General features: G+C 40.2%; 1 protein-coding gene across 1 annotated transcript in view; it reads right to left on the reverse strand.

The window, feature by feature from the left end:
- Positions 1-26803, reverse strand: part of AGPS (alkylglycerone phosphate synthase) — a 282972-nt gene that overhangs the window by 139405 nt on the left and 116764 nt on the right. The window contains exons 8-9 of the mRNA XM_089690442.1: positions 26317-26397; positions 16408-16533 (exon numbers count right to left, since the gene is read on the reverse strand). Of these exons, the coding sequence (XP_089546568.1) occupies positions 16408-16533; positions 26317-26397 (207 nt within the window). The remainder of the gene's footprint in view (positions 1-16407; positions 16534-26316; positions 26398-26803) is intronic.

Raw genomic sequence — 26803 nt, forward strand, 5'->3', positions numbered from 1 at the left:
ATCAGTTTCACTGCCTTAGTAATTACCACAGCTGTTTCATCTGAGGGAAATCCTGAAAACATGACCTGTTGGGGGTCCATGAGGACTGGAGTTGAGAAACACTGCACTAAGGCAATGTACATGCATTGCAGTACACCACAACACACAACATTTTTTGTAGTGAATTACATTACAAATTCTGTTCAGTTTTAATGCAATACAAAATAAATTATGGAGAAAATGGACTCCTAATGTCCATAGTCTGGGTACAGGTGCACTTTAGATTATCATTTAAACCAAACTATCAAATGATCTCAATATATGTTATATAACAGAGTGGGCATACTCACAAAACCACTAAAGCATTCGCTTTGTGCACAGTGAAATATACCTGTTTGATCCTGCCTTCAGCTGTCCCTCCCATCTTCTCTGTATCCCCACTGCAACCTGAGATTATGTAGACCAGCTGTTGCCATCTACTGAACATGCTCCAGTTTCAGGTCCCCTCTAAGCTCTTCATTACCTGCTTGTTCTTATCTGTGCAGTCCACATGACTACAGAGTCACATGTGGGCATATACACAGTGCTAAATGACACTCCTCACTCTCCTCTTCTTCCATGTGCCCCTATTGTTAAACAATATGGCGGTGGGATATACCGAGGTATGCCGATTGATTACACTCATAAAGAAACTCACAAAAAGGCTTAGGTGTTAATATTATTCAGTTTTAAACAATATGAAATGTAATTGTGAATGCCTATAAAGTAAAAAAAAAACAAAACAAAAAAAGAAGAAAGCTAGTGTCAATCCTCTGACTCCCCCTACACCATATTAATTAACAAAAAATACACATTTGATGTGGTTTTGATTCTGTAAAACGGTTTCCGATATTTATAAATTTAATCTGAATTGCTCTTCTGAAACTTTAGTCATGCTAATAGGTTAATTGGCTCCTGTCTAAATTGGCCCTAATATGTGTATGAATGTAAGTTAGGGACCTTAGATTGTACACCCCTTGAGGGTTGGGGACTGATGTGAATGTAAACTATATATGTGTAAAGCGCTGCATAAATTGACGGCGCTATATAACTACCTGAAATAAATAAAAATAAATAAATGTGACCGGCACAGCACCAATCAAGGCTGTGCACACTCAGTCTCAAACTGAAGATAGCATTCATCAGTAGAGTAAAAGAAGCCCCTCCCAAGCATCTTGCCCTGTAAATGCCAAAGAACAGGAAAGGATCATGTGACAACAGTGCTGGGAGAATGAGGTACTTAGAGGATTAGAAAAAAAAAAAATACAGTGGTAGGATATATATGATTTATGTGAATGAATTATGGCAATTAACACTTCCCACAGTGTTTAAATACAATAAAACATTTTTCTGTCTCAGTAAGGGGTTCCTATGGGCTTTTTAAATAGTTCTTTTGTGCCTGCAGTGTTTCTCTATTACCTGGTTGATCCTGCCGTTTCCTTCTTTCCTGGTAGTAAACTGACTACGTTAAGCACGGCTGCTAGCGTGTCAGTTTACGTTCTCTGTCATTCCTCTGTCAGATAACGTTTCCGCGTGCCTCTGTCTTCCATGGTCAGCGTAAGACCACGTGTCCCCATCCCTCCTTTGATTGATGGCGGCTCCCTAGCATCCTACTGTACCTTCACCATCTAAGGGAGGGTTACTGCACGCACTCAGGAAGTGATGTAAGTCCGCAGTCACCTTGGAAATGAGGACACGCGTCAGCAAACGTCACTTCCTGCAATGATGTAGTGCTCTGTGCAGGCCCACCTGTAGGTCTGTGAATCAGTCTGACAAGAACAGTGATCACGTAACCTGCACTTTGAAAGCTGGAAACAACATAACTGGCCAGTTTGTTTTAAATATACGGACAGATTCATGAAATGCTTATATGTATGTACTGAAAAATGTGCATTTGAGAACTGAACTCAACCATTTACCATTTTAAGGGCTGGTTCACAACAGGTGCAGTCGTGTGTTTTTTTTAATTTGCTGCATGAAAAAACACATGGACAGTAGATTATCCAGTTGTGGACCCCCGATCCCAGTTTTACTGCAGCAGAGAAGCCCCACATTTCCGGGTAGGGGGAGCATGTCCACCACTCGATCTGTGCTGGCCTTCGTTACAGGACAAGTCGGTCAGCAGATCCCAGCATTTGATTTATGGCCGGGACCTGCTGATCAGCTTAGCAAATGACAGTTCAGGGTCCTGTGTTTACTAACACATGGCTCTGTACATAGGAGCAGTGACGTGCCTGTTTTTTCTCCCTGCAAAGCAGGGAGAACAAACATCTATTAGTAAAATCAGCACACACTACACATTGTTAGGCACAGAGTTAACCCTTTGATTAGTAGTGACATTGTATAGTATTAGCGTCACTGGTGAGTAGTCAGTATCCACTCAGTGTCAGTTTGCCCGCTGCACTATCACAGTCCCTCTATAAGTCATTGGTCACCGGCATTAGTAGTGTAAAATAAATTAAATATACATTCTAATATAGATATATATATATATATATATATATATATATATATATATATATATATATAAACACCATCAATTGTAGATAGACACTTTCACACAAACCAATATATACCTATTGGGATTTTTTTTTTTTTTTTACCAAAGACTTAAAGCAGGGTACATTTTGGCCTAAATTTATAAAGAAATTTTATTTTTTTTTTATTTTTTTTTTTAAATGTTCTATAGCAGAAAGTAAAAAACATTACTATAATAAAAATAAAATGCCCAGTGTTGATCAGATACCATCAAAAGAAAGCTCAATTTGTGTGGAAAAATGGCAATAAAATGTCAGTTAAATTAGAACCGTGCCAAATAGCAAAAAATGCCCCGGTCATGAAGGGGGTAAAATCTTCAGGAGCTACATGGGTTCCAATGACCTAGTTCACACCAGCGTGGTCAGTTCCAGAACAGTACAACCCCGCCCCCAAGAAACACATCTGGGTGCAGCAAAAACTCATCTAGAAAGTATCCGGACTGGGTTTCTGTGGTGTGAACCGACCCAAGGATGTGTAAATCTTAAAAACAGGTGATCAAAAATACAAATCCCTTGGCAAGTAAAACAGTCCAAAATATAGGTTTATAAAACCATATACAGTGGGGATCGAAAGTTTGGGCACCCCAGCTAAAAATTTGTATTAATGTGCATAAAGAAGCCAAGGAAAGATGGAAAAATCTACAAAAGGCATCAAATTACAGATTAGACATTCTTATAATATGTCAACAAAAGTTAGATTTTATTTCCATCATTTACACTTTCAAAATAACAGAAAACAAAAAAATGGCGTCTGCAAAAGTTTGGGCACCCTGCAGAGTTAATATCTTGTACTGCCCCCTTTGGCAAGTATCACAGCTTGTAAATGCTTTTTGTAGCCAGCCAAGAGTCTTTCAATTCTTGTTTGAGGTATCTTTGCCCATTCTTCCTTACAAAAGTCTTCCAGTTCTTTGAGATTTCTGGGCTGTCTGTCACGCACTGCTCTTTTCAGGTCTATCCATAGATTTTCAATTATGTTGAGGTCAGGAGATTGTGAAGTCCATGGCAAAACCTTCAGTTTACGCCTCTTGATGTAATCCCCCGTGGATTTCGAGGTGTGTTTAGGATCATTATCCATTTGTAGAAGCCATCCTCTCTTTAACTTCAGCTTTTTCACAGATGGCATCAAGTTACCATCCAAAATTTGCTGAAATTTTATTGAATCCATTTTTCCTTCTACTCGTGAGATGTTCCCTGTGCCACTGCCAGCAACACAACCCCAAAGCATGATTGATCCAACCCCATGCTTAACAGTTGGACAGAGGTTCTTTTCATTAAATTCTGTGCCCCTTCTTCTCCAATTGTACCTTTGCTCATTCCGGCCAAAAAGTTCAATTTTAACCTCATCGGTCCACAGAACGGGTTTCCAAAATGCATCAGGCTTGTCTATATGTTCATTTGCAAAGTTCAAACGATGATTTTTGTGGTGAGGACGTAGAAGAGGTTTTCTTCTGATGACTCTTCCATGAAGACCATATTTGTACAAGTATCTCTTTATAGTGGAATAGTGTACCACAACTCCAGTGTCTACCAGATCTTTCTGAAGGGATCGTGCAGTCAAACGTGGGTTTTGAATTGTTTTTCTCACAATCCTGCGAGCTGTTCTGTCTGATATTTTTCTTGGTCTTCCAGATCTTGCTTTAACCACTTCCCAACTGGCCGTTGCATATAAACGGTGGCAGTGCAGGGTCGGGTGGCCGTTTATAAACGGCCTCCCGCACCCTGCTTGTGCACGCTCCTTGGGAGCGCGCAGCACCGTGATCCGGTGCCCGCTGTGTCCTCCGGACACAGTGAAACACCGATCGTCGGACGGGACCTCTGTACGAGGTCCCGATCATGTGATCACTGATTGGCCAATCAGTGATCACATGCAAAGTAGTAAGCAAGATGTCACTTGTGACATCATTGCTTACTACATGTGAAATCTGTGAATGATCACAGAGGTCACATGGTGCAAAGCTATTCACAACAGCCTTGTACCATGTGACAAGCTGTGACCAATCACAGCTCACTCAGTACTTTTCAATGAGTGCAAGAATGCACACAGAGAGAAAGAGAAATGATTGCTTTTACATCCTATATGGGTGTAAAAGCAATCAGTGTAAAAAAAAACAAACAAAATCTTCATCACCCCCCACAAGTAGTACAGTGTCACCATGGTGACACTGTACTGCTAGGGTGACAGTATGTAAAAAAAAAAAAAAATATAAAAAAATAAAATAAAAATGTAAAAAAAAAAAATGTTTAAAAATTATAATTTTTGGTTATAAACTAAATTTGATTTTTTTTTTACTAAAAAGATAACGGAATAAAGATTGGCAAAGATTTATGATGAAATATTTATTTGCAAAATTTTATAAAAAAAACACTTTTTAAAAGATTTTTTGGACTTTTTCATTTATATAGCAAAAAAAATAAAAATCACAGAGGTGAATAAATACCACCAAAATAAAGCTTTATCTGTCTCAAAAAAATGGTAAAAACTTCATTTGGGTACAGTGTTGCATGACCGCGCAATTGTCATTCATGGTGTGATAGCGCTGAAAGCTGAAAATTGCCCTGGTCAGGAAGGGGGTAAAAGTGTCCGGTCTGGAAGTGGTTAACTTCCACTGTTTCTAATGACTGCCATTTCTTAATTACATTCCGAACAGAGGATATTGACATCTGAAAACGCTTTGCTATCTTCTTATAGCCTTCTCCAGCTTTGTGAGCGTCAACTATTTTCAGTTTCAGTTTTCTAGACAACTGCTTAGAAGAACCCATGGTGCTGATTGTTGGGGCAAGGTCAGATGAGTCTGGGCATTTAAAACCTTTGAGATTGACATCACCTGGTCTTCCCAGACGATGACTGAGAACAATCCATGACACTGGCAGGTCTCAGCTTGGCAAAGGGGGCAGTGCATGCTATAAATTCTGCAGGGTGCCCAAACTTTTGGAGACGCCATTTTTTTGTTTTCTGTTATTTTGAAAGTGTAAATGATGGAAATAAAATCTAACTTTTGTTGACATATTATAAGAATGTCTAATCTGTAATTTGATGCCTTTTGGAGATTTTTCCATCTTTCCTTGGCTTCTTTATGCACATTAATACAAATTTTTAGCTGGGGTGCCCAAACTTTCGATCCCCACTGTATTTAGCAGTTGACCTGGAGATCAGCTTTAAATATAATATACAAAGTTGAGGCTTGACCATCACCTCTTTAAACTGGGTGACTCAAGATATAAAGAGACAGTTCCTGTTCCATGAGCAGAAGTCTTTTACTTAGCCATTTATAAGAAAACTATTTACCACGCAAAAGATCAAAGAATGGCAAAACAGGCAAGAGACAGTTAAAGCATTTCATTTTAAAGAGCTCTTCCCTAGCATCCTCAATCATCTCTGCCAATTAAAACACCTCTTCCCCCAGGAGGCACAGCAATTGATTACTCATTTTTAAACTTCCCTAAATGAGTACCTCCTTTCGGGGAAGACATCCAGATACAAGGGACTTGAATCCTCAATACATTTATCAGTGCCTACACAATGACTAGCAGAGATTGTAAAGAGGAGGTCTGGTGTTTTGGGACACCAACAAATACATCATCACTGTAGTTTATCTAGGCAGCCACACTGTAATCAAAGATTTTCATAGGAAAGTAGTTTCTAAATTATGATCAAAAATGATCTGTAAAAGAAAATAAAAAAAGAATCTACTACATATTTTTGCTCACAGAAACCACATTCTCCATAACATTTTTAATGAGGTACTAAAGAAAGAAAAGGAATCTGGCTGGCTGCTATGGGCTGCAAAGAATTTTTCCTACCACACACACAGTAATGAGCACATCCAATTTACTTAAATTGTATGTAAACGTTATCTATTTTCAAGATGTTTGGCATCACACTTCAGCGTACACAGCTGTTTTCGGCAAATCATTTTTTCACTTCCGGTTGCAGGCAGACAATGGTAAGCCACTACAATGGTACAATGTATACTAACGTGGTTAGCCTGCTGTGTGAGCATCTTCATTTGGCTGCCGGGCTGTCTATCAGATAGGCAGCCCAATGGCCAACTCAAAGAGTGCACACGGCAGGCTGACAACATGGTATACATTGTGCCATTGCCAGCCCAATCCTGGAATATTCTTAAATGTCTAGGTTAGGGTTTCTCAACCAGGGTTCCTTCAGTGGTTGCTAGGTGTTCCTTGAGCAATAAGCACTTTTGTCCACTTAGATATGTTCCCACTGACACCAATAATCATTGAGAGCACTCTTTGCATTGACTATCACACTAATGCAGGCCATAGACAGGCCGTTGATTGGGCAAATTTTTGGCTGATAAACGAAAAATCGGTCGGTCCCGTTGCCGATGCTGCCACCCATGTCCACGAAAAACGTCCGTTTTCACGGATTTTCCAGCATGATCGATAAAAATAAATGAGATCTGCAAAAAACGGCCGACGGGCTGGCCCCAATAACGGCGTGATTATCGGCCAATTTTTTGTGCGGAACGAAGATTCGGCTGATAAACGACCCGTCTATGGCCTGCGTAAGGTACTGTGAACTGTAAATATAACAATTATTAGAAGGGTTACCCTGAAGCCAAAAAGTTATTTCAAGAGTTCCTCCATGTTAAAGAAAAGGTTGAGAAATGCTGGTCTGTGTAATGAGACAAGGCAGCACTGTCATAATTTTAGAAGTGTTAGATGTCACCCAGGAGTTCCATTTGTGCATGTTGAGGGGCTCTAAGGTGTATGTTTTGAGCAGAGGAAACTAGCTTTGCAGTTTCTCCAGGACTGGTAGATCCTTGTATACATTTTGGAACCCAGAGGCTTTGGAAACTATTGAAAGAAACGAAGCCTCCATCTCTCTGTCTATGGGAAGCCGACAACCAGCATCCTGTTTGTGCGGGTGCACACAGCCCTTTTAGTAAGTGCTGACAACACCTTATGGTTCCACCAACCCTTGGAGATAAACAGCTGCATGAGCAGTGCATGTATGAACAGACAAGGTGATCTGACCAGGCTGTTGTCCGAAAGAGACAGTGTTGAATAGGAAGCAGCCTATGCAGACCCAAGCTGAGCATTTCGTTAGCCGAAGCCAGATGAGTGACCAATTAGTGAGTCTGCGCAGAGCGAAGCTCAGGGACTATGCAGTCTGAATAGCCAGGAAAGTTTGTCGGTGTCCCTCTAAAAAGCCTTGTGTGGAAAAATCCAAAGTATAAGGAACTTTAAACTAAAAATAAGCAAAGAAATGAATGTTGGCAAGTGTGGTTCATCCTTGGAACCAATGAATGTGAGCTGAATCCCTCAAAGCTGACAGACCATTCCAGCTAGTTAATAAGACAATAGGAGAGGAAAAAGTGGATTCCCTCTAGGTCTGGACTTGGATCAATGGAAATAAGAGTAAGGAAAGTAAGAATATCAAGAGAATTAAGTAGAGAGAAATAAAAGAAAGAGAAAGAAAGAGGTCAATAGTCCTGGGTCTCAGTGGTTTCTAGACAAGTAAGTTATCCACGTTTGCATGTTTTGTCAAATTTAGTTTGAGTATTTTTTTAATGTGCACGTAAGAAATACAACTGTCTCTTCTGCCTGCTATGAGGGAGTTCATATATCTTGAACCACCATACTATACAACTGGCACAATCTTTAAAAAGTGTCACTAATCCCACATCATAAAAAACTAATCAGTAAATGCTCTATTACATGCTGTTCATACTCACTCTGGGATTCGTTTTTAGTATTATGCAATAAACTTGGTTGATCCTGCTGTTCTCTATCTCCCCCTTCTGTCCATGTCCCCATGCAGCTGGGGATTTTGCAGAGCAGCGTTGGTAGCAACTGCACACGCTCTATTTTCATTGAGTTTCTATCCTGAGCATTGCTATCACATCTGAGCAGCCTATTTGACTACACAGTCCCACATGTGGGCATATACAAAGTGGTAAATGATAGTCTACGCCTTCCCCCCTCTTACTCCATGCCCACTAACTAGCTAAACACAATGGGGGTGGGATATTACATCTTGATTGATGGATGCTTCACTTCCCTGTTATTCCAAGAGGTGTGACAATGCCTATGACTGGCAGAAATCCACCCATACCATGTTTTTGCCAAAAATAATAAAGATTTGATTTCAAATATATATTCGTATGATGATTAAAAACAGTTGATTGATATTTTTACTCTGTATCCCAAAGCTTGCTTTTTATTTTGAACATAGAAGCTCCTTCTGCTTATGTTTCCTGCAGGCAGGCTGGGAAAGAGCTGGGTCACATGACAGCTGTATATCAATTAGGAAAAGGGTACTTAGATTTTTTAAAATTAAAATAATTAAGAGTGTCATCATCCATATATAGAGAAGGGATAATGTAAATTAAACTGTGTGTTAAGTATCACTAATATTTCCCAAAATAGGCTCTATTGTTATTGTATCACAACTCTTCCAATATATGGGCACTGCTATCTCCAATCGTGTAATTATGCATATCGTTAACTCTGACGCCGATTTGTCATTGCTATGAAATATAGCAAAATATTTCTTTACTGCAAAAAATATCTATTCAGTTATTTTTTTTACATCTTGTTTTACTGAACTGGCCAAATTCTATACTGCATTGCTAAGCTGCACAGACTTCCATGGACTTCCCATACATTAAAGGATAAGTTCACCTTTTAGACAAAACTAATAAATGCACATTTTTTTTGCAGGACGCGGCTGCGGCTATGGGTACATGTTACATGTTCCACCTTAAAATCGGTTGGAACATGTAACGTTCCCAAAGGTGAAATCCTTTGATCCCTGAGCCATTGTAAGTTACAGCCCATGGATTTCCCTGCATCTAAGTGGTGTTAGTGGAGTAACATGTGTAGCCAGCACAGGGAGATGTAAACACTACCATGGCACTTCTGTAGTGATACGTCATCAGAATTGTGCATATATTCCTTCCTTGTGTTAGGGAAGGGCTAAAGATTATATAACTGTAATTTCAGTTGCATTAAAGGCACGGTATAAACATTTTGTTGAATATATAGAAAGGGCTATCACCACACTCCGAGGTCTCTCAGGAAATTCCCAATGGATCTTCACAACACGATAAGTACTTTCAACTCTGCTCTAACATCGTTCTGATGTTCCAATTTCACCAACTTTGGAAGAACCCTTTTGCCAACATGCACTAAAGGGGATTGCCACTATTACTTTTCAACTCTGCTCTAATACTGCCTTGATATTTCAATTTCTTCAACTCTGCTCTAATACTGCCTTGATATTTCAATTTCTTCAACTCTGCTCTAATACTGCCTTGATATTTCAATTTCATCAACTCTGGAAAAACCAGAGTGTTTATGCACATCAAAGGGACTGTCAATCACCAATTTACCTTCCATGGATGTGAATTCGGTCATGTCCCAGATCAAGATTCCACCTAATTAATGTATGAGGGAGGATCACCTGATATAAGCTATAGATTGTAAGCTCGAAAGAGCAGGGCCCTCAATCCCCTCATGTTTTGCATTGTATTGGTATTGTTCTGTCACATGTTCTGTCGCCCTTTGTAATGTACAGCGCTGAGCAAACTATTGGCGCTTTATAAATACTGTATAATAATAATAATATATATGTCCTCCCCTGGATGGTGCTTTAAGTGTTGGGCACCAGAGGGAGGTGAAGCCATCACTCAAATATATGCACAGCTTTTGTTACTGGTTTCCTCCTCTGGACTACATGTATATTGGTGCACTGTCTGGGACTCCTTTATGGCTATTCCCAATATGATGTGTCTGATTATTCAGTGTAAGAGGGAGGTTCATCCAGCTTGCAGCATCCTCCACTGGACTACACAATCTCACTTACACATGGGATTCCAATCACTTTTCCATTCATGGTGATCTTCTTTGAGTGGCAGATATATATATTAAACATGATGCATGGCGTGTTCCCTTCAAAGAGGACTGTAAAGGACCAAGCTCTGGAACTTTATGCACTGAGCAATATATATTTTTTTTAGATAGTTATAAAATGTTATCAACTTGCTTATCTACTGATTTGATGGGTACCCCCCCCCCAATAGGGGATATTATTTGAGACCTGCGGAGTATGGTGTGATTGTTTTGTGGTTTTTAGAGATGTCTTTGTTTAATAAAGGAATCATTGTGTGCCTTTGACCACCAGCCTTTTTATTTATCATCATATATTTTCCAATATAAACATATACACAGTCCATAACTAATTGGTTTTTTGTTTGGTTTCCCTATATAAAAAGGTTCCTAAAGCCATCACTCATTTGTCTCAATATACATACAGCATTTAACCAAACTAGGGATGATTTTATGTTATAAATTGAATTCTTACCTGTACAGTGGAAGGTGTACAAATGTTACACTATATTGAACTTCTACTCACTGGAGGATTACAAATATACAACCAAAGCAGTTTATGCAGCTATATTTGGTGGGCCATTCTTAACAGCCAAGATGCAGGTAAAATGAAAAATGATGGGAGACATGACAAACCCCTTTGAGAGCAACTTAACCGAGCAAAGTGCTGCTGTGGTCTAATGTGTCTGACTCCGCGGTATGCCCTTATGTCCTCAGCTTCTTGGAAAGCCGATAAAACAATACATGGCGTGGAAGCAATGCATATATCTACAAACACAACAGGACATCTGAGAGATTGGAGTATGCAAAAACAAATGCTTTACTTTACACCTCTAAATGTTATTTGTATGCATTGTTTACATGCCAATTTCAACACAACATAGATAAAAGAAAATATATCTCAAACAATGAAGCTCAGCTCCAGACACTAATAAAATACATAAAAGATGTTTATGTATTCCTTACACACATAGTTACTGCAAACTGTAACCATGCATGTTCTCAGCATCATGTCAATCAGGTCTCAATGGAAGCAAGATTTGCACGCTCTTTAAACTAACAAAATTATTATTATTATTATTATTAATAATATATATATATATATATATATATATATATATATATATAAAATTAGTGTTGTCCAATCACATTTTGTCAAATCGATTACAACAACCCAGGCAACTATTTTCTCTCTCAAATTAAGTGATCACTTTCAATATCTGACCAAACAGTTGATCAGAAACCAAAATTGTTGCATGTATGACTAGCATACAGGATTCAGCCCCTCGTCCAAATAGAGCTCCCTCTAGTGGCTCCCAGGGGTGGGTAGCTTCTTCCACTGCTTAGCAGAATGTACACAACATGAGGGGTTGCAGGTAGAAGTGGGGAAACACAATTACAAATAATGTACGGACTTAAATTTAGCTTTTGTCTAAAGACTACAGGAACAGACACCGCTAATTGTGTTACAATTTAAAGTAGAACTATAGGGGGAAAAAAACAATTTTTTTTTTGGTTTTGTATAGAGCGGAAAGGGAAAGTTTTTATTGCTGTCTGTGCTTTTGTTAAGGAGATTCACCCTCTCCATTTGTCCTGTTTACAATGAACATTAAAAGTAGAGAAAATCCCAAATTTTGGGTTGTCCCCAGAAAAGTAATGGAGGGGAAATGTTCCAGTGGGGACACTTGTTCTGGTGGCCTGGGGATCCACAAAGAATTCCCTTAATTTGCAGGGATTCACTCTCATTTCCTGTCTGGCTATCGGAAATCTCCGTAATGGGACACAGAGAGCGAAAAAAAAAATCTTACAGGGGTTATAACCCTCTCTTACTCTGTCCAAAATGGACAAAATACATTGCCTATAGTTCTACTTTAAGTGCCAGTTCACATATATGTGGCTGCGATTTCTCCTGCGCTCTAGGCCCCAGACCGGTGATAAATAGATGGAACCAACACCAGAGCAAGCGACCACCAGTATATTTCAAGGTTGTGCAGCTCCAAAACAGGGCTGGGGAAGCCCGATCGATTTTGTTTTTACTTCACATATATACGAATGGGGTTTGAACTGCATTCAATACGCATGATATGTGAAAAAACATTGCTTCCTATGGTGCCTGTTTACATAATGTCTGGTGCACTGGCGGTGCGGATTCAGTGCAGTTTGAAAAAGAGTCCTGTACGATTTCTCAGCAGTGCCTTCAGCTTCAGGTGTGGTAAACAGGCTATTGGCTTCTATGGGAACCGTTTCTAAATCTCATATGTCTGAACAGGATAAAATCCAGAGCTAATCCTGTCCTGACCCTGATGTAAACCTGACATGAACTGCTGGACACTACTGTATCAATTAGCTGTGAAACCTGAGCTGCAATCCGCACATGTGTGAATCAGCTCTAAAGTAGAAATCCGGGAAAACTTTTTTTTTGGCCCGTGCAGTGAGGCTGTGCCGGCACTGCACGGGTCAAATGCTCATTTTGTTCTAGGGGACAGGACACTAAAGACATACTCGCCTGACCCGACGATCCTCCCTGCGCAAGACCGGTCCTCGGGGCTGTTCCTGAGGTCAGCAAGCTCAATGCACGCTCCACAGACAGGAACAGTCCACTGCTTAACCATGGGGGAGCATGGTTTTCATAGGATCGGCGGGTCAGGTGAGTTTGAGCTTTGTCCTCACCGCTAGAAAAAAAGGAGCAGCCGATCAATGCAGTGGGGGCGCTGCATGGTGAAAACAAAATTGTAACTGGAGTTTTGCTTTAAAGACAGGTAAACTGAAATTTTTACATCAAACACAAAATCCATATACAATGATATACCATGAAGTAGAAAGTAACGGGAATTGGTACATTATATCCTGTAATTCACTGCATAATATCTCAGCACCATATAGAGAAAAAAAATGTGTACTAGATGCTCTCCGCACAAAGCTAAATCAAAAAGTTTCACAATGAAACTTGGTAGATAATACTTGCCAGTGCTCCGATATATCTCAGTCCTCGAACACTATCTTTGCGATTCATACTAAAAGCAAAAAATTATATTAAAAAACAGCCAGATACCATTCTCTTTACAGGTGGACTGGTCTCTCCGGCATACTATATATGCACTGGTACATAATCTACTCTGCTACCAAACAATTGAAAATTGCCTGTAATCAATGTGCATGAAGTACTGCACAGGAGAAAATAACTGTTATGAACCATACAATTCTATTTTTTTAACTATGTATTTTATTTCTAGGCCTGTTGTGGGGGAGGCTTTGTTGAAATATCAGAGATTTATACAGACCCCTGATATTTCACTTTTGAGATAAAGGAAAAGATAGATAGAGGACACAGAGCCCTCAATCTGCTTCTCCGCAACCCCAGGAGCACTGCATAATTAATAAACAGAAGCACTCTGTACAGAGGCTTCCTGTTCATTCACAAAGCATAGTAAAGAACTTTTAGTTGTGAACACAGGAGTGATCGGTTCCAATCATCCACTGTGTTCATTCAGGAAAGGAAGAGGTAAAAAAATATGATCTATTTACTTACCTGTACCCTCCAACCTGAAAACCTGATCCCTCGTATTCCCCAGCAGCTGACAGGAGGGAGAGGAGGAGAAGCCAACAGTGTTGCTAAAGTGAAGTGATTGTGAGTTTATAATAGAATGGGGAATGCAGTCGACATAAGATATACTGACCTAGCCAACTTTAAACGGTTCTGTGGTGCTGTGTGCCTTACATTGGTGGCAGCAAAAGGGTTAAAAGCAAATCTGAATGGTGATCAGCACACTTTGTTTTGTTCAATTTGCATTATATTTTTCTAAACATGGTTTGAAAGTGAACACAGCTGTTGGACCAAAACGGAGTTACAATAGCGCCAAAAACTTGTTGTGCACTAAGGGAATGGCAAGATTTTAAAGGATGACGACCCAATGCAAGGTGAGTGCCCAAAAGAATTCTTAAAGTTTAAAGCAGACCTATTAAACAACTTTTAATAGGACTACGTTCTAAGAAAATTACATGGTTTATAAAAAAAAATACCATAGTTCCTTTTTAAAGCAGACCTTCACCCACTTTCTGTCATTCAACCTTTTTAAATACCTTTCTGGGGAATCCCTACCACACTTCCTGGATTCTCGCCTGGGAGAAAATAATGTTTTTGTCGAAAACAGCCTCCTGGAATACCAACGTCATGTATCCCAGAAGGCCTCTGGTACTTTTCATTGCATGGGCCATGGCGCATCATCAGGGGGCCAGCTGTGTCTTTTTGGCTTTTGCAGCTAGCCCCCTGATGATGATCCACAGCACATGGGCATCAACAGGTGGTCAGCTGCAAGAATCCATAAGAGACAGCTGGCCCCCTGTTGAGATCACAGCAGAAGATGTCAGCATGAGACTGGCTGTGCAGTGACAGCTCCCTACAGAACTCTGTTGGTTCACCGGACGCGAGTATGTATTCTATGCATAACCCAGAGGAAAAAGAAGCGGGGAAATAATTGAGTAATTAGTAAGACCTCATCTGGGATATGCAGTTCAGTTTTGGGCACCAATTCACAAAAAGAACATTGGGGAACTGGAGAAAGTACAGAGAAGGGAAACAAACTGATAAAGAGGCATGGAGGAGCTCCGCTATGAGGTAAGATTAGAGGAACTGAATTTATTCTCTCGAGAAGAGGAGATTAGGGGGATATGATCAACATGTATAAAATACATCAGTGGTTCATATAGTGAACTCGGTGTAGAGCTATTCATCTTGGGGTCATCACAGAGGACAAGGGGGCACTCTTTACGTCTGCAGGAAAATAAATTTAATCTCCAAACACGGAAAGGTTTCTTCACAGTAAGAGCTGTGAAAATGTGGAATAGACTCCCTCAAGAGTTGGTTCTGGCCAGCTCAGTGGATTGCTTCAAAAAAGGCCTGGATTGTTTCTTAGATACAAAGAATATAACTGGATACTAACATTTATAGGTAAAGTTGATCCAGGGAATATCCGATTGCCTCTTGAGGGATAAGGAAGGAATTTTTTTCCCAGCAGGAGCAAATTGGTTTATTCTTTGCTGGGTTTTTTTTTTGCCTTCCTCTGGATCAACTGTGAGTATAGGATTATAACTTTTATTTCTATGTTTGAACTGATGGACTTTTGTCTTTTTTCAGCCAGACTAACCATGTAAAACGATGTAGATATCCAGCTGGACAAAAGTTATGAAGATAGCAGAACTGGGGGACATCTGAAACCTTTTATAAAATATTGAAATTAAAAAGCCAATCTAATTTAGCTCAATTATGTACAGTTTAAAACGAAGAGTTGCTGAAATCACTAAACATAATTTCCATTTATATTTATTTTTCCACAGTGAGGAATAAGAACATTTGTATTCTAGTGCCTGAAACCCTCTCATACCCTGTGCCTGCTCCTCCACTATATCAAAGCAAGTGTGCTTCAATCCCTCCTATACCCTCAGCATGTACCCCCCCCCCCCACTTTTTCCAGTAGTTCCACAAGCAATGGGAGCTGAATGAAATACTGACTTTGTGGGACAGTATTGGCCAATCAAAGATGATTATAGAGTAGAGATTCATAGCTTACACACACACACACAAAAAAAAAAAAAGGGAGACGTACATGCTGCTGGGGAGGGTGACAAAGTGACCCTGGTGGCTTGCCCTGCCAGAGCATAGCACAGGTTCAATTGAAAGCAGTAGAGAACAAAGACATCAAACATTGTCAAACATGCAAATACTGCATTCATCTATAAATTCACATAAAAAATTCTGAAGGGAAGTCAAATAATAATATGCATATGTTTGACATGACTGCATTGAAGTCAAACAACTCTGCCTGCATGGAGTTTTAATACCAGCCGCTCATGATGCTGCATGGAATGGGAATTTAATCCATCATTAGACGTGGGGAAAAATAGAACCACAGAGAAAGGAAACAGTATATTATATCATCCAGATGATCTTAACACATTTAAGAAACATAGCGTGAGAAAGGAAAATAGAAAACTACAGTACCAGATCTTCAATGTTTCCATAGATGTTCTTCTTCATGCCCGATGCCCGTGTGGCTACCCAGCCCCCCAAGGTGCTAAACTCCATGGAATCTGGCTCATGGCCTGTGCAGTACCCACTCTCCCCGAGCTGAAAAAGATCACATAAAAGATTAACAACAGCTGAACTTAACAGCTTATAACATATCTATGGTCAAAATGTAAAATCATAGATTCGTTTCCACATATATGTATTCAAATTATGTTCGCTTACTTCTACTCATCTGAATGATCTTGAAGTTTGTAAACTTACTTTGTGAAGAATGCCACACATTTACTTCCTTGAATTCGGTGACACAGTCACTATGCCCTGTAAATAGGCACTGCTGTGCCACACATTTCAGGCTAGGTTCACAATCGGTGCGGTACATCGCATGTGATTTGCACAGGAACCACACTGTATTCCTGTGCAAATCACATGCGAATTGTGTGCGGTGCAATTTGTGTATGGCTCAAATCGCACCGCATCCACACCAAAAAGGTGCAGGACCCTTTTTTTTGTGTCCACACTAGAATTGGGTATTCACACCTATGTGATCCGATTCTGCACATCGTACCGCGTTTTGTGGACAAATTTCAGGGTTTTGTTAACTTAACATACACACCCGCAGCGGTTCGCATGAACGGAGTGCGATTCTGATGCGGTGCAGCATTCGCACAGAAAACGCTGCAAATTCTGGACCGCATTAGTGTGAACCCAGGCTCACAGTTTCAGGAACAACACAGTACAGGAATCAATGCTTGCAGGTAGGAAGGTACTATGGGATATGTAGTACTTAGAAATCGAAAGTTAACAGCAGAGGGGAAGCTGCAAAGCATGCAGGGAATCCAGGAAGTTGTGGAAAGATGACCAGCAGACAGGCAGAATTCATAACATGAAAGGCGACCTTTGAATAAGCGTGCTGTACATTGGATTGTCAAAAATAGCCATTGTTTGTACTGTTATTACAATGCTGATGTTATAAAGTTACTGTATGCTGCAACTATAGAACATCTTTAAAGGGAATATACTATATAGTGCGTTTGGATACATATTCTTTATTATTTTAAGAAATTCTTCATTTTTCAGGTATATGTTCATTTATATTTAAAATGGTTGTAAAGGCTCAAGGTTTTTTACGGTCATGCATTCTATGCATGAAGGTTAAAAAAAAAAAAAAAAAAAAACCTTTCTGTGTGCAGCACTCCCACCAACCCCCCAATACTCAACTTTAAGTCCCCTCTCGATCCAGAGATGTGCACTGGAGTCTCGGCTAGCCCGGGATTCCCTCTCTTCATTGGCTGAGACAGAAGTGGGAGCTACTGGCTCCCACTGCTATCAATCACTGCCAGTGAGCCAATGAGAAGAGAAGGGTCGGGGCCCAGCTGTGGCTCCGTATGTAAATGAATACATGGAGCAGCGGGTGCCCCCATAGCAAACTGCTTGCTGTGGGAGCACCCGACAGGAGGGAGGGACCAGGAGTGCCAGCGGAGGACCCCGAGAAGAGGAGGATCAGACCTATCCTGTGCAAAACCACTGCACACAGCAAGTAAGTATAGTCATGTTTGTTGTTTTTTCTATAAAAAAAAAACCCCTTTAGAATCACTTTAATATCTCTAGGCAGCAGGTGGTTTTCTGGCATTTTTTTTCCATGTTTATCTGGTTAAAGCTGAACATGAGGCAGATATTAAACTGATATTGTTATTAGATCTTGGCAGATTGTTATTTAAAAAAAAACAACAACAACCATATTATACTTATGGCCCCTTTCAGCCGCCCAGGACAGACCCGTCCGTGGATTAGTGTGCCCAGCGGGGGATCTTTCTGCTGATCCCCGCTAAGCAAGCAGATGACAGGTATGTGTCCGCTCCGCTTATGCAGAGCAGACACAACCCACTGTATTTGTTGGGGGCGCTCGGATGGAAACGGACCGCCTGTCTTTTTCAACCAAACTGTCATCCGATCCACCAGACAGATCCGTCTGTTGCCAGCAGGTATCAGTGGAAACATGTCGGCTGACACCCACCACTCCATAGAGAGCCCTGGATGGTTCGATCAGGTCCGCCTGAAAAATTGACAGGTGAACCCGATTGAACCGTTAGTGTGAAAGGGGCTACCTGCTCTAAACAAGTTATTCACAGAGAACCCCCAGGATCCTCCTCTTTTTGGGTCCCTCGCCGTAGCGCCTTGCCCCTCTCCTGCAGAGTGCCCCCACAGCAAGCAGCCTGTTATTAGGGCTCCGGAGCCGCTGCTCTGTGTGTCCACTCACAAAGGAAGCATGGCTTTCCCTAGCCTCCTCTCTCTCCTAACTGGCTCACTGGCTGTGATTGACAATAGCAGGAGTCAATTGCTCCCGCTGCTGTATCAGTCAATGAGGAAGAAGAGTCCCTGGAGAGCTGCTGCTTTTGTGCACATTGCTGATTCGAGATGGGGCTCAGGTAAGTATTAGGGGAGGCACGGAATGCATGAAAGTAAAAGACCTTGAGCCCTTACAACCACTCTAAAAACACAGTTTAATGTAGCTCTATAAACAATAATTTAAAATATTTGCAAGCTGAATTTGACCCGATACGTGGTTTAGTAAGAAATTTTTGTTTTGCTTGAAGGTTTATTGAACAGAAATGTCAGATATAGCCAACACATTTCAGGGCATTTTGGGGAATGGACTCGTTCTTTAGAGCTTGAATAGTATATAAAGGAATAGTTTGGAACAGTAAGGGCGGTCAACGAATCCAGCTCCATAAAAGGAGTGCGCCCCCATCCCTGATTTCTGTGGGATTTACATATAAAAGAATTCTCATCCTAACTGGTCCATCGCTGCCACAAACACACCAGTCCCTGAATTGGACTTGCTGTCAGATTTTGCAATCTTCTATACAGAGAGGGCAGCACAAGGAGCCAATAAGGTGAGCTGCATGCAACTATATGCTGACAATGAATAAGCTGACCATATGAGAGAGAACATTCAAAACCTCCTTTTTTCCCCCCCTTTGGTTCCTTCATTGTTCAGTTATAGGTGGGGGAAAGGAGGTATCAACACTTTGATCCTTAAGCCCAGCTTCAGCCAAATATACCCATTAGTTTAAAAACTCCAACCTGGAACTGGCATTAAACCATTATAGATTCCTTTAAATACCAAGCTATCATGAGTGCAACTATCTGGATTATAGATAAGGTGGCCATACACTATACAATTTTCTGTCCAAATTTCTGCCCAATTTCCTTTAGATTTACCTTCAACTATGTAGTGCAAGAACCTGCCTAATTGGATACAATTAAAAGTGTTGTTAGGTTTGACCTCTTATTATATGGTATTTGGTAAATCTAAACAACAAATCTCAAGAAAATTGTATAATGTATGCCCAGCCTTAAGGCTGGCCATAGATGATTTGGGTTTTTTTTTTTCCGTTCAGCCAGCAGGACCTCTTCAAGTAAATGGCTCGCCAAAACAGATTACTCCATCCACACAATCAAGGTAGATAGAAGAATGGTTCCCTCTGGAACATTGTTTTCGGACAGTGGCACTCTCTGCTACATGGATCAGTGGCTGAAAATTTTCCAACAAACCCATTTGACAAAATTCAATCCAATAAATAACTTCTGTGGAACAGGCACAGACGCACATGGATCGAGTCTCTGCTGAACTGTTCGAATTTTGATCCATCTATGGCTAGGTTTAGAGTGGTAATGATGCTTAATGCTTCAAGCAGGGCTTCTTAAAGTATGAGTCAGGACCCAAATCATGGATGTAACTGACAGGCAGGCCCATGACTACATAGTAAACTTAGCCTAGTTTATCCAAATGCAAAATTACTGGCAAGATAAAAAGCTTACTTTATCTATGTTTCAAATTGAATACTGCCATGATCTAAGTTGTATCTTATATACAATTCGGTTAATGTATCACAGAGAGTTTTGTTTCTTTCGGATGAAAGTTTAACATTTCCACACAACACCACCATTTTTATCAAAACCTGTGAAACAAATCAAAAGATATGACTGACAGCGTGAACATGTGTTGAGGACTAGAGAGAATGCAAGATGGGGGACAGAGTTTATTACTCGGCTTTAATAAAGCTTACAAAAATGTCGAGGAGTGCCTGAACCGGTTATAAGTCTATTGTTATTTGTTCTTCTTTGGCTTTGCTGACATTTGGACCCTTTTTTGGTCTTAATAGGGTAACAATTTTCTTTTTTGAGTGCTCAGAACAAAAAAGTCTTAGAGGGATTTTCCAGGTTCAGTTAGAATGTAGAAAATCCCCAGATTTGCTGGGAGATTATTTCAACATCATTGGGAAAGATTTTTTTTCTGCACAAGAGCAGATTACCAAGGATTCCAAGCATTACACAGCATTCCAAGGGTTTTCACTTTCCAAACAAAACTAGAAAAACATAAAAGTCATAATATAAGTACAGTTAAAGTATATATAAACCTTCACTGTGTAAAACAACTCAATCTGTTTAAAATAGAAATGAAAGGTAAATACAGGGGTTACACCAAAAAAAAATGAAAACACTACATGATATGAAGGTGTGAAAGTGACATGTTTCACGCTGAAAGCGGAAGTGCTGTACCATTATTTTGCTTTTGCTGTGTGATGAGACACCTGCTAGTAATACGAAGTCATGTCAGAGCTTACAGAGCTTCAAAGAGGGTAAATTGTTGGTGCTCACGTATATGGTACCTCTGACTGAAGTTGCCAAATAATTTGCTGTGTCGTGAGGTACAGTATCAAAGGTTAAGATGGCATATACAGTTTCTGGAAAAACATAGTCTGAGAAGCATAATTTCGGTCAACAGACCAAAGAGACAAAAAGGACATTGCGCAGAATTGTGACCCAGAATAGGAAAACAACTGCTGTAAAAGTGACTGCAGAACTCTCAGCCTTCACTAGTGCACTTTGTAACAAGACCAGAGACAATGGCAAAGAAAGTACGTGAACTGGTTTTCTGCAGTAATTTCCCATGAAAAGTGATCTGATCCTCATCTAATGCAGGCCATAGACGAGACGTTTACCGGCCGAACGAATAATTGGCCGATATTCACACCGCTAGTGGGGCAATTTTGTCGGCCGATAAATGTCCCGTCTATGGCCACCATAAGTCACAGCAGACAATAGACAAAGTGTGCTTAAGCTGATAACACCCAATTCTAATTTGTTGTGTCTTTATTGAACACACCCATTAAACATTCAAAGCGATGGAGAAAAAAGTAAGTGAACCCTTTAATTTAACTGGTTGAACCTTAGCTGGATGAACCTCCTTCCGCAGCAATGACTTCAAACAAGCACTTTCGGTAGCTCTGAATCAGACCTGCACAACAATCAGGAGGAATTTTTCACCATTGCGTTTACAAAGCTGCTTCAGCTCACATTTGTGGGATGTCTGGTGGGAACAGCTCTCTTGAGGTCATTCCAGAGCATCTCTATGGGGTTAATGACTGTGTTTTGACTGGCCCACTCCAAAAATGTGCATTTTCTTTTTTTGAAGCCAGTCCGCAGTGGATTTACCTCGATGCTTATGGTCATTGTCCTGCTACATCACTCAACTTCTACTAAGCATCAGCTGGCAAACAGCCACCTTGACATAATAATGTTGTGGTTTTGCCATGGTGCTCTTTGACAAACTTCAGGCAAGCAGCAATGGGTTTTTTTTCTGGAGAGCAGCAGTTTCCTCCATGGTGTTCTTCCATGGACACTCTGTCTGGATGTTTGCCAGTTCCAGTGACATCTTCAAGCCATTAGCTGTTACTTGTGGGTTCTGCTTTACCTCATTAAGGATTCTGTATTGTGCCTTGGCAGTCATCTTGGCTGGGCACCCACTTTTAGGAACAGTAGTCAGAGTACTAAACTGTGCCCATTTATGGAAAATTTGTCTGTCGACTGATGGATGCCTAAATACTTTGAGATTGTTTTGTATCCCTTTCCCTATCCTTTTTTAAGAGCAACAAATCTTAAAGCGTGTCATTTATCAAAGTACAGCTAAACCACACCTCCAAATGCATTTCATTATTGGACTCCAGGTGTGCAAACTAATGACTCCAATAGGCATTTGTTGAAGTAACTAGTCTGTGGGTTCACTTACTTTTCCCTCCAACACGGTGAAAGTTTACTGGGCATGATTAATAAAGACAAGAAATTAGAATTGCTTGTGTGTCATTAGCTTAAAGCGTAACTATACTCACCTTGGCTAGAGCAATGCAGCGTCCTGAAGCTCCCCATCGGTCACAAACAGGTATCCGTCACCCGCCGCTTTCATTGGCCAGGCCAGTATGACGTCACTCCTGCGCACACGTGGGAGTTTAGTCGGATTCAGCAATGCTGAATTTCTGCAGTGAGCGTTTATATACAGTGAGCTGTGAGCACACAGAACAGGCATTTAGGTAACTTTAATGCAAAAGAGACAATAAAAGTCTCTTCTGCATTAAAGATCCTGCCTGTTCACCCTTTTTTCTTTTTTTTTTTAGCTTTTACATAAAGTTCCACTTTGTGTTTGTCTATTGTTGTGACATAAATGAGAATCAGTTCACATTTTCTGGCAAATTACCACAAAAAAAACCCAGTTAATTCCAAAGGGTTCATTTACTTTTTCTTGCCACTGTAACTAGCTTTTTCACATATTTAGAGCATGTGTTGGACTTCAAGCAGTCCTGCTACAAAGTATCTTAATAATTTCTATGTACAAATAACGAATATAAACGTAATCCAATATCTAGTCATACATAACTACACCGAACTCTATAACAGCAGCTGATGACTTTTGGCAAGTGAATTATTTCTTAACCAAACAAATCTGAACATGAACAAATACATCCTCAAAGAGCAAGCAAACACCAGATTATGTTTTAAAAAAATACCTCTAACTTCATGTAAATCACCCCAATAAATAAAGTCGTTAATCTCGCGTTCCCTTTCCTCTAATGTGATCTGAAGCAGCCTTTCAATAATGTGAGCAAATTGCCTACACTTAATTCTCTCAAGAACTGATGTGTTTTAATGTACAGCCATCTGGATGGGTTTCCGGTATGCAACAGCACCATCTATTAGTGATGCAGATCATGCATTCCTGTACATTAAATAGTCACTTGTTCCTCATTTTTCTATATTAGCTCGGCTTTGCCATCTGTACAGCACCTGAGTTGGAATAGATGCCCTTAAATTGCAACAAAAGCGAGCGGTCCCAGTGAAATTATTTTCAAAGCTCAGCAGTCTTGCATTAAACGGTACAGACTCAACCATCTGTGAAGCTGGGGTTTATGGTGTACCAGGCTATCAATCAGAGGTAATCCATTTTGGTTAACTGAGAATTTCCACTCCGGTAATATGTCAATAAAAAATGTGGAAAAAAAAACGTCCAGGACAGTCATATTCATTTACAAAGGCTTTTGATAAGTACAAGAAAGTGCAGTTTGTAATAGCTTTTTCGTTTAGAAGGATCGGTATTAATACTTTCAATTGAGGTGTCTGAGATGAGGAGGAAATGGACGTCAAATCTAAAACATGTTACCGTTAACAGCTTGAGTTGTAAAAAGTGAATTTTAGTGAAGTTGATGAAATGTATCAGTTATATTGGCAAAACATATGTTGCTCATTGGTAGAATTTCAGTGATAATGCTATAATATACTTGCACTAACCTAGAGAACAGAACACAGACTCGACCAAACTGGAGCTCTTATGATTTCTGAAAGGGGTTGTGATAAGATTGTGGAGGCAATCGTAAAAAAATGACTTAAAGTGGTATAAAACCCAAAATGTTCTTCCTGTGTCTGCGTGGGTTTCCTCTGGGTAGTCCAGTTTCCTCCCACACTCCAAAAACATGCTGGTTGGTTAATAGTTTCCTGTCTAAATTGGCCCTAGTATGTGTATGTATGAATGGGAGTTAGGGACCTTAGATTGTACGCCCCTTGAGGGTTAGGGACTGATGTGAATGTACAATATATATGTAAAGCGCTGCGTAAATTGACAGCGCTATATAAGTACCTGAAATAAATAAATGCAAACATTTATTATATTGCAGCCTACCAATTCTTAGATGTAACTGCATTTGTTTTCTTTTTAGGCTTTCTTTCCCTTATATTCACCTGGTGATCTGGCCAGCAAGTATGTTGACTCAACAAGCTCTCTTGCAGATGTAGCAGTTAGAGGGATGAGACAAACCATTTACCACCAACAGGGGTGCTTACAATGATCGTTTATTTGTTTAAAACCTTTATCCCAAAAAAGAAAAAACTGCTGTAATTGCTTATAAAGTGTTTGCTGGAGCTCACCTTCAATTTGTTAGTGAATCTAAATCTGCTAATATATCCAACACTCCCCTCCCCCCAGATTTAGTGCTGATTCACACATGTGGGTTCCGGGACATCAAGGTCTGGTTTCAGTGAGGATTACAGTCTACTTGTTCAGCAGCCGTATGGAGAGGGCTGTGTCCTTTCCCTCCAATCAGCTATCAGAGCTCTCCTCACTGAGCCCTGCAGTGTTCAACTTCAGCTTTCCGCCCCCTTTTTTCGAACTCTCAGACAAGCTTTATAAACTCAGCACTTAGATGTAGAGAAGAGAACACTACAGATAAACTGGTACAATGTATGTTATGTAGAAGGATTTGTTTCAGCTCTGTATCACCTGAGGCCAGTCACTTTATTGGATATATGTAAGGGTTTACAACCAATTTAAGCCTGTAAGCAACAGGCAGCTTGGATGTTTTTTTAAGAGACATGTCACCCAAGTGGAATAAAGCCACTACCCAATTTTACTACAAATGACTACCAATGCAGGGGGGTTACAGTTACAGTGGGGGTGGGGGGATTGGGGTTAATACTGCTGACAACATTTCTGGGGGCTATTATTGCATCAACTGACCCCAATGCTGGGAGCTACTACTGCATCCACTGACACCAATGCTGGGGGTTACTGTTGAGTTCACTGACACCAGTGAGTCCAATGAAATCAATGCTATGGGTTATTGCACTCCAATTCTTCAGTGCGCATTGTGATATGATGCAAAATATGCAACAGGACAAAATTTGTTTGCAGCATAGAGGTGCAAAAATGCACTGCTGTTGTGCGGCCATCTGGAGGTATAGGGGCCGCACTTGAAGCGCTCTATAATTTTCCTGTTGCCCACCTCTGATATAAACTATGTAATTATACATGTATTAATATTTCTAAATCCAACAAAAATCCAGTTTATTCCAATCAACACCTAAATGCACCAATGGAATTGCTTTCTGTTCATATATACAGTATAGAACTGATAAGATATAGTATATATGGTAAATATATAGTATAAATGGTATAAACTGGCAAGTATGGTAAAAACTTGGCATGTGGCCAAAATATGCACACATTGATAGGAAACAAAATATCATATTCTGTGTAAGAGAAACTGAACAAGATTGTTATCCAAGGAAGCCTTGAGGGTTCAGTCCCCCTCTGGTAAGCAATGGGTTATCTTTTGAACAGCAGTCATCAGGCTAAATTTTACCACCCACATGTTGATGTTCAGACCCCATTCACACTTCACAGCTCCTACTCATGATTTACACGCATTTCCGTATGTTGCGCATATGGCAGGACATTCACTTGAATGGGCTGCCCTAAGTGCGTTTGTCATGCAAAAAAATGTCCTCCACCTATTTTAATGATGAGTTCTGAGTGTTTTTGTTACATGGCAAAAATCACACCGTAATTAGGGTGCCAATAATAATGAATGGCAGCCAAATGTGCATTGCGCATTTGCCACAGTTTTAGCAAGATTTGGAATTGCGGACAGAACCACACCTAATCTACATGCGATTCCATATCACTAGGTGTGAATAAGGCCTCATTGCCAAACAGTGGCCAGATATTTTTCAGATCTGATATACAATCAATTATATCACCTTGAATTCACATACCTGTCTTTCTAAATCCTGCCCTGTGATACCAGACTCCACATGAGCAGTCAGGTTCTTGTCATCTATCCATAGGATTCTGCTCTGTAGAGATAAACAAAACATATTTAGGGTACCGCTAACATAAAAAGTCCAACATTTTTATAAAGTTCTTCCTTGCAGCTTGGTGAAAGTATTTCTGGTATGCTTTCTGGATTATTGTGTAACTGAAGCCCAGACATTTTGGGGAGGCTAGGGAAGGATTATAACCCCTACTGAGTTTTAACTGTGATGTATGTCCCCACTGGGGACGTTTCCTCTCACCTTCTGTTTTGGCTATGGGACAGGAAATGAAGGGAAATCTCCCCAATGAGACACAGATGGCAAAAAAACCAAAAAAAAAAACCCTCAATCTATTCAAAATTTTGAAAAAAAAGTTACACTTTAAGGTGAAATTACAAGCACAGGTGTCAAAACACAAGGTCCGAATCCGACCCTCCAGGCCATTTCT

The sequence above is a fragment of the Staurois parvus genome, unplaced genomic scaffold, assembly GCF_062004578.1.
Source record: "Staurois parvus isolate SC_StPar_1 unplaced genomic scaffold, SC_StPar_1.0 ptg000530l, whole genome shotgun sequence".
Classification (NCBI taxonomy): domain Eukaryota; kingdom Metazoa; phylum Chordata; class Amphibia; order Anura; family Ranidae; genus Staurois; species Staurois parvus.